This window comes from Gavialis gangeticus, unplaced genomic scaffold, assembly GCF_001723915.1.
Source record: "Gavialis gangeticus isolate Ggan-Ray unplaced genomic scaffold, GavGan_comp1, whole genome shotgun sequence".
Classification (NCBI taxonomy): Eukaryota; Metazoa; Chordata; order Crocodylia; family Gavialidae; genus Gavialis; species Gavialis gangeticus.
In genome coordinates this window covers 89,147,025-89,156,155 of record NW_017729025.1, presented here as the reverse complement: position 1 = coordinate 89,156,155, position 9,131 = coordinate 89,147,025, and the positions used below count along the sequence as shown (strand labels likewise).

The window sequence follows — 9,131 nt, the reverse complement described above, 5'->3', positions numbered from 1 at the left end:
CACACCCCCCCCCCGGCTCTTCCAGGGTGAACATAAAACAGCTTTCAATTCTTTGTATCCCCTTCTTGGGGCCTGCCAAGGCATGAAAAAAGGAAATCCTTAGCACTTCCCAAGTACACTCTCTTTCATTCTTGATTGGTGGAATTCCCTCCTCTCAGACAGCAGCTCTTCCTTGCAGGTTTCTATCTCCTTCCACCACCATGTCCAACTCTCTTCTAGCTTGGGAAGAGTTTATATCTGTTAGTCACACCCACCTAGTCAACTGGCCAGTCTTTCTGCTCCCTGGCCACAGGTGTGGTCAAACTTTTGCTCTGCTCCTTCTGCCAGGTCCTGCAGTCAGCTGATTGCAGGCTGATCTTTGGGACTGGGAGCCTGCAGCCCAGGTTCTGGCTTTCCCTCTCTGGGGTCCCTGCTCCCCCTGTACCACAAGTTGTTCCCCTCCTGTCCAGCTGGGGCTTCTCTTGACAGCTGAAATCTTCTCTGCCCTGGCCATGCTGACAGGGTCTCTCCTTACATCAGGTGATCCTCTCCTCTTGGCTACAAAGATTCATGCCTTAAAGGGGCCCTGCTGCCTTTCCTTCCTTGGCCCCCTTTTCTCCATAACAGGATTAGGGGTCCATGGTTAGTCATGTTTACAGTTTACTGATTGACTTCTTGAAAGAATAAATGTTCCCTCCTGTATTCTTAGGAGAGAAGAAACGTATCTTTTTAAAGCAGTGGTTCTCAACCTTTTTTCTCTAGGCTCCCTTCTGTAACTTTTCTGAATTTCAAGACACCTGAGAATCATGGAGCTACAATCTAAATTCAGAAAAGGTATGGGTGGAGGTCTTGAGGATAAGAAGATTAAGAACCACTGATCTGGTTTAATTAATGCGAGGTAGGGACGGTAGAGGCAGGACCTAACCCTGCCATGCTCTTTCCATTTTCTCACTCGTCCCCAACCCCCATCTGTATCTTGGGGAAGCAGGTCCCACCACCAAGGCTATCTTCAAAGGCTTCACATGTTGGCAGCCACCCTCATGGCCCCCATCTCCAATCCCAGGAGTGTGGGAGGTGCAGAGGGGTGAAGCTGGGCTGCAAAACGTAGCTCCAGCCTCTTGTCTGCTTGGTCACCCAAAACACAGCACACTGCTGGAAGTGAGAGGTGGGAGGAAATAGGGGAAGCTAGCATAGAAGGCAGCTGGAGGATGCAGGGAGGGAAGCAGTAGTGGAAATCTCCAGGGGAGCAGCTGCAGGCACCACCAAGCAGCTAGGGCAGGCACAGGGCACCAGTTGAAGGAGAGCTTTTACCTCCTTCCACAGGGGCTGGGCAGCATGGCACTCTTAACAGGATTGTGCAGCACCGCAGGGTGCTGTGTTTCCCCAATTGAGAATCACTGGTTTGATGTTTCAGATAGTTCTGTTTAGTCCTGAAGAAGTGTAAAGATTTTGTGAAATACATACATTTTCCTGCTTTGCTGCTTTCCATTTTTCCAGATAGTTGTTAAACAACTTTGACCCAAATAAAGCATTTCTTATAGCATCTCATTGGTAACCTTTTTTACCGTCTTGAATATTGACTAATTTTCCTGCTCCTTTGTTGGATATTTAATGCAGTACTTCCTCAGTCAGCCAGGACTACCTTCTTGCTTAGTAACTTTTTGTGAGGAACTTTGACAAAGACTTTTTTAAACTCCTTTGGTCAGGATAAGGTAGGCAACTAGGGATGCTAAAATAACGGTCACCTAACAGTTAACTAAACCGTGAAGGTCCTGTGCTGGTAGCAAAATAAAGCTAAGCGCGTTTATTCTGCAATATTAAACAATGTTCTGTATCTTCAGCAAACAACTTGATTATATACTATAAAAAACGAATGCAACTATTGTGTGGGCCACATTTTATCTTACCATGTATTTCAGAAATGTATGTACGTTCATTTTACAGTAGTAAATTCAACAGTGCTGATATTCAACTAGACTGAGGTCAGGATGTTTTGGTAGTCTTAATAATTTACATGTTTTTCTTCTTTTTCGAAGTCCTTTAAAGCATCATGTGTTTAAAGTAGCCTTGCAAAATTATATTAACTATCTTAGTAGCTTGGTTAGTAACTTGTTTTGACAATTGAATAAATTATGGCTAGGTTTCCCATTGTTTTTCATGACAATTACGCAGCGCTATTTTAAAGTCAATTGTAAGCACTTGATGATCAGCTTTTATTATTTTATTTATTCATTAATTTTATTTATTTTTGTATTGCAGCTGATTCAACTGGTACTCATTCTCTTTATACAACATACAAGGATTATGAAATCATGTTCCATGTTTCCACCATGCTGCCCTACACTCCGAACAACAAGCAACAGGTAGAATGGATCTTGATCATTTAGATTTTTCTCCTTCCTCAAGCCTTATGAAATGATTGTACTTTTGAATCAGTATTAAAAGTCCATCCTGTAAGGATGGTAGAAAACACTTAACTCTGTTGATGGATAAAATAGAGTGAGCTAAAAGAAAGTGACTAAAGAGGAAAAAGCCTAGGTAAATCACTCAGTATATTGACCTTATGTTCAGCAGCATCAAGTTATTCGTAAAATTGGAACAGAAGTTGGAAACAAAGTAGGCAAATCATTTTGAGGTATGGTGAGTGACATGAATTATGCTTAGGTGAAATTTCATGAGGAGAAAATGGATAACAGCATAAACCAAGAGATTCTAATGTTTCACTGGAAAGCTGGGGTAGAATACTTAGATTGGAAGGGTGGAGTTAATAAAGTAGAATAGTACGTACAAGAATCTGCCATGAACAATGGTTTACATTACAAAGCCCACAATTGTTAATAGTTATATCCTGTCTAAAGCCTAGGGAAAAAAACCAAGATTTAATGAGCAGCTGAATGCATTGCCACTTTTCTGCCATTGATTCAATTCTGCAATCCCAAAACAACTGTTCAGACACATTTTGATATTCCAGGATAAACTGGTATTACTACTTACCTTTTGAACCTTTTTAGGATTTATCCCAGGACAACAGACATGGTTGTCTGAATGATTACCCTTTGTCCCGGGACAAGTGCAACATCTTTGTTGCACTTGTTAGTGAAGGCTGTGTTCAGTAATTCCGATGAGGAAAGTTTCTGAGCTGCACATTCAAACAGCCATGCTTTATAACAGAGGCACAAAAAGAGCATGGAGTTGTTTCCTTAAAACCTAATCCATTATGAAATCCCCAAACTCTTAATTTCAAGAGCCAGCCTTTAACCATTCAAATATTACACATGTAGATATCATTTTGTATCAAGATGTGGTTACGATTTAATAGTTTGTTTTTTAGAGGAGCTTTCTACAAGAGCTAAACCAAAACGTTCGCACCTTGTCTCTGGAATTCTCTATGGTTGATATTTTTAGAGTTGATGCATATAATATTATGCGTACATTCATGCAAGATTACTCCTGTAGATTTACCTTTAAAGTCCAAGGCTTAATGGGACAAAGGGATACTTGTCTTTCATTAGATAGTGTCCATAGACTAACTACCTGTCTGAGGGCAGTCTTAGCTCCCCAACGGGGGGATGTGTGCAGATTGTACTTGAATAAGAAAAACACCTATTGAGCATTTGCTGGAGTTCTTTCAGGAGACTATCTACACCAGGGGTGGGTAAAATGTGGCCCGGGGGCTGGATGCGGCCCACCAGGCCATTCTATCCAGCCCGCAGGACCCCTAAAAAATTTAGAAAATTAATATTTATCTGCCCCTGGCTGCCTGTCACGCGGCCCTCAATGGCTTGCCAAAACTCAGTAAGCGGCCCTCCACCCAAAATAATTGCCCACCTCTGATCTACACAGACCTACAAGAATGTTTTCTTCAAGAGTCAGTGGTTCAGCACTGCATCTAGTGATAGAAATAAATGAGGAGGGCTTCAATTTCTAAAATGCCTTCAGACTAAGATACTCAGTGTTGCAAAGGATAATGTGAATGCCTCCAATGAACAGTGGTGACTCCCTAGTCAGTCCTGGGAAAGGTATGGAGATCACAGGTGTATCCAAGAGTGTGAAACAGTACGGACAGTGATATCAGAGTTCAGCAACAGGGAACTTGTTTTATTTTTATTCCTCCTTAACCACCTAATTAATACTGATTGTAATATTGTCAGATTTTGTAAGCTTGTGATGCATCATCAGATTCCACAAGCTAAGTAGAGAGGGATGGGACGGAGCAGCACGGGCAGTAAGGCACACAGTGGATAGCTGAGAGGGTGCATGTTTGAGGCCGTAGCAGAAGTGCTTATGGCACAGCCTATCAGATTCAACAAACCTGTGAATTCTAGAGAGGGCTGATTCAATATTTGAGACGGAAACCTCAAAAGGGAAAAAATCTAGGTGGCTTCATAAAATTGCTTACATCTTACAGCAGTTGGCACTTTTTTTTATCAAAGACAGTATTAAATCTGGGGTTATTGCTGTAGTTATGGGATAGGAAAGAAGGAAAAACCATACAGCGAGGTGCTGTCCTTTAGCTGAGACACAAAATCAAGGTCTTATAGTCAATAAAAAAACTAAGGCACCTTTTAAAAGTATAGAGATGTTAATCCAGGTGTCCTGGCCAATTTCCAAGTCTGATAATTACATTCTACCCATTAATACCTCCTCCACAGTTCGTTTTCAGTTGAATAAATCTATTAATCTCTTTCCCAGTAAAATACTGTGCAATATTGCTATGCACTGTTAAGCAACTGCTTCATTTAAATCCTGAAATGGCTGGATTTCTGTGATGGAGCAAGTTTATTATACCCATTTTACAAGCAAAACATACATCTGTTACATCAGTACAAAATAATAACAGTTAACAAGATTTTTGTTTATTTTTCTCTGTTTATCAGCATTTCTGTGCCTATCAAAATATACTCAATATGGGAATAATATGCAATGGCTTGTTGCAGAATTACAGAAAGATTTTGTGTTCTTTTGTGTGCTGCAACAAGCTTTTGATTTTTTCAGGAAAAATGGTATTTTTGAACTACATTGTTGTATTTCAAAAAAGCCAGATATTCTGTTTGGCAAATTAACATAGTTTAAAAGATACTGGGTGCATCTACACATGTGCTTTACTATGGAGCTGACTAGCATCACTGTCTACACATGCACCTGTATTAAGGTGCAATAAATTAATTAACTCCACTGTAGGATAGTACTGTCCAGAAAAAGTACTATCCTACAGTGAAGTAGTTACATGCACCGAACCATACGTGTAGCTGGTGTCCAGGGCTGGTTAAAGCATGAGTGTGCTACAGTGTGGGGGCTGCCTGCTGGCTAACCTTGCACTGTAACACCCTCATGCCCCAGCCAATTTCTGCATAGCATGTTGAGTTGGGGCAGAGCAGCACCAGGCTGGCAGGCTGACTACCCGGTCCTCTGCCAGCCTGGGGCTGCTCTACCCTGGCTTAATGTGCTGCAGTTTCAGGCGCACGTGTAAAGATTGCACCCAGGAGAAATAAACTCTGGTGCGGACTGTACTGGAGTTTGTTGCCTTTTGCTAAGTGCACATGTAGATGCACCCACTGTCAGCCAATTTTAAGTATGAAATGCCAACATACCTCATATTTATTATATAATTATCTACTGAAGAAAGGTGTCCACCCTCTAAATATTGCTAGATCAGAACTCCAAGAGAATGTTGTAGTGTCTACTTAAAAAGCCCATAGATCATGTAGACAAATTAAACCATAACATGCAATATGTTATAATTTGATTGTAAAAACACTTAAACCCTTAAAAAAACAGAGCAAGGTCTGACTTTGTACTAAAGTAGCGTTAAATTGTTGTTATGGAAACAGAGGACGCAGGATGCTCTCTGTTTGGCTAATAAGTATGACAGGCTTTGGCAGTTTTGTCATTTGAGTTGTCAAATATTATGTATGTATTAATCTCTGGATTATTTTTTGGAATAAAATGTTGCCAATACTTGACATAGATAAAAATATTCTATAATTAGTAATGGCACTAAAACATAAGTTTGGAGGAAAAATATTATTAAAAAATTGGGATGCTTTAACCTAAACTCTGTGATGTACATTATCTTCTTTTTAACTTTTTATTTTCTTAGCTCTTAAGAAAACGGCATATTGGAAATGATATTGTGACGATAGTTTTCCAGGAACCTGGAGCACAGCCATTCAGCCCAAAGAACATTCGTTCTCACTTCCAGCATGTCTTTGTCATTGTAAGAGTGCATAACCCCTGCACTGACAACGTCTGTTACAGGTAGCTGTTACCAGATTAACACCAAAAAGAAAATGATTGCATACTGAGGCTTAACCCTTTTTGCATTTCTACACAGAATTCGTGCCTTTGCTACTTTTCTGGATGTTAAAACTTACAGAGTTTTGTATGTTTGTGTTGAAACAGTGTGCAAAAGCCATGGTTGTGTTTCTTGCAACTGTGCTGTTATTCCTTTGAACAATTTCTAAAGCCTCCAGATTCATTGAATTTAGTACTGTGCCAATTAACAGCTGTCAGTACATTTGCATTCATTAAATCTTTGCAGTGAAAGATACATTTCTAACAATAAATAACCCACATTTATATTGGCCAAAGCTATGGACAGGGAGCAGGGAGTGGAGAACAATTCTCTTCACCAGTGTCAGCCCTATAGAGCAAGGGGCTGTCTGTAACAGCTGCCATTCTACAGCAGCAGCAAGCTGCCCACTGACAGCCTGTCCCCTTCACTGACAGGAGAGGGCAGACTGTCAGTCATTGAGTTCAAGAAGCAGCCCTCTTGTGCCCCCTGGCTGGAGAGCTATGCAGGTGAGCTCTTCAGCCAGGGGCCTGGAATGCCTGTACTTGGTAAACCCTGGCCTATTTTTCTAACAAAAAGAATCTCACAGAATTTCATGTCATAGCACTCAAAATAAATACCTTTCCATAACCAAAGAGGACTTGAAGTATCATTTGGTACAAGTATTTTAAATAGCTGCACTCTAAAGAAAAGTTTTTAAATTTTGTAGATAAGTCATGGATTTGCTGCTTCCGAGGGTGGGGGGAATGACTTGGGAACCTGAGTTTATGCTGACACTGGGATAATGAAAGTACTGATGGAGTGTGAGCAGCTCTACAGAAAGAGGAGGAACGGGAAACCATATCTTCTGTCTGAAAGCATGTTTTTCAGAGTCGGCATTTGCACAGAAATGTAACTTCCAGAACACTAAGCAGCAAAACATCTGAAACTGAGACCTTAAATTTAATGGAATAATAATGTAAAAGACTAATTGAAAATAGACTTTAATGCGGAATTGAAAGTCTAAAATTGGGAACCTTGTTTTCTCTAACTTTTATTATCAGATGCAAGTTTAAAGAATTGACACACATTTGAGTGTTGCTTATCTGTGTTTTAAAGGAGGTAAAAAGTTTTGACCTTCAAGTTAATCACAGAAAGAGTTCAGACCATCAATATTTTAAAATATTGACTAAAGCCTGAACAAAACCTAAAATAGAAAACCTTTTAAGATCTGTAACAAAGAATGTAGTGAATTTATAATGACTATCTTTAATCAAAAAGGTAGCATTTAAATTAACTAGTCTCTGTTGAAATCCAAAATGTTCCCCTATGTGTTTAATTCAGCCAAACATAAAACTATTTCTTTGGGGAGAAATTAAGCTTAAGCAGAACTGTTGCCTTCAACTTTACTGAAATAGTGTGTTGTATTTCTTCCAAGAGGTAAAGGAAGGACTTACCCAAACCTCTTCATAAGTTAAGTTTTGTATACACACACCTCTCTCTATGATATGCCATATTTACACTGGTATTTTTTTACAAGGTAGATTGACTGTACATAGTCTATTAAAATATTCCTTTTCTCTTTACGTTATACCTTTTTAACACTTGCATTCATAATTGTTAAGACTAGTATTTCCTAGGTGAGCAGCCATCAGGTGAACTTAAATAAAAAGGACAAGAGAAACGAGATTTTTCACCTACACTAAGACCACTATTACTCAGATTGTCTAACTATTGCCTATTAAGTCCTTCAGCTCCTGTTTAGTGGAAAGATTATGTCCAAGAAGGACCAAAAACATATTTAATGTGGCCATGTGGCAGATATTACACTTAAGATGTGATTAATCAGTTAACCACGTCCTAAGTAGTAATAGTAATTATGACACAAAATATGTGTAATAATTTTGTGTCCGTTTTCCATTGCACTTTAAATTTAATGTGTGGGGTGCCAGCTGCAGGCTTGGGCTCCTGCCCTGCTGCGTTCCCCCAGGGCCTCTGCAGCCTGGTGGGTGCATCCTGGCACTGCAAAGAACAGTGGGGCCGTGCAGGAAAGCTGCTTGCTGTTGCAGGCTCCATGGTGCCTCAACAGCATGCTCCCTGCACGCAACCCCGCGCTGTAGCCCCCTCCGCAGCCACACGTACAGGGGACACATCACCAGAGCAGCACGGAGCTCGTAGTGGCAAGCAGCTTTCCTGCACAGATCTGGGGGGGGCACAGGTCCTCCCTACCCCCCCCAGGAGTCTGAGCCGCAGCAGGGAGCGGGCCCCACCCCAACCTGAGCCCACAGCAGGCAGGCAGCGGGTGGGGTGAGGGGGGAGCTGGGCTCCACTACACTGCAGCAGCTGCTGCTTCTTGCCAGGGGGCTGTGGACCTGGGTCCCTGCCAGGTGGAGGGAGGGAGTTGGTAGGGGGCGAGGGGCAGGAGCAGGGCTGGGGTGGGGGTTGGGGAGAATCAGGAGGGCTGTGGGTGGGGAGTGAGGGCACCAGCAGGGCCAGGGAGCTGTTGGGGGCAGTAAGGGGCACCAGTGGGGGCCCTTTCATTTTAATCACAGGTTTGGGGGTTTTATCAGAGAGTTTGCAGTTTTTTATCAAGGGAAACCAGGAACCCTGCTCATGATACATTTGAGGCTGGATTAGCAGCTGAACTCAAATGATGTGATTTTTCAGAGGTGCCTGGTAGCCCTTTGCTCATACAGATTGGGCTGAAAGTGGCCAGTCAGGACAACTGTGCCTCAACAACATCTGCTGTCAATCATTTCCTTTCATGAGAACCAAAGGCAGACATTTGAAAAAAGAATGCATCTGTAAACATGTACCTTCCTTTCCTCAATAGAGGCCATGAAACTTACCTGCATATTTCCAGGGAGTTTCCCAAGAGTGT

General features: G+C 41.6%; 1 protein-coding gene across 3 annotated transcripts in view; it reads left to right on the top strand.

Annotated features, from left to right (window-relative positions):
• The window catches only part of SIPA1L1 (signal induced proliferation associated 1 like 1), a 355,154-nt gene that overhangs the window by 223,507 nt on the left and 122,516 nt on the right, over positions 1–9,131 (top strand). For all 3 annotated transcript variants that reach the window (XM_019519136.1, XM_019519135.1, XM_019519134.1), the window contains exons 8-9: positions 2,239–2,342; positions 6,080–6,237. In XM_019519136.1, the coding sequence (XP_019374681.1) occupies positions 2,239–2,342; positions 6,080–6,237 (262 nt within the window). The remainder of the gene's footprint in view (positions 1–2,238; positions 2,343–6,079; positions 6,238–9,131) is intronic.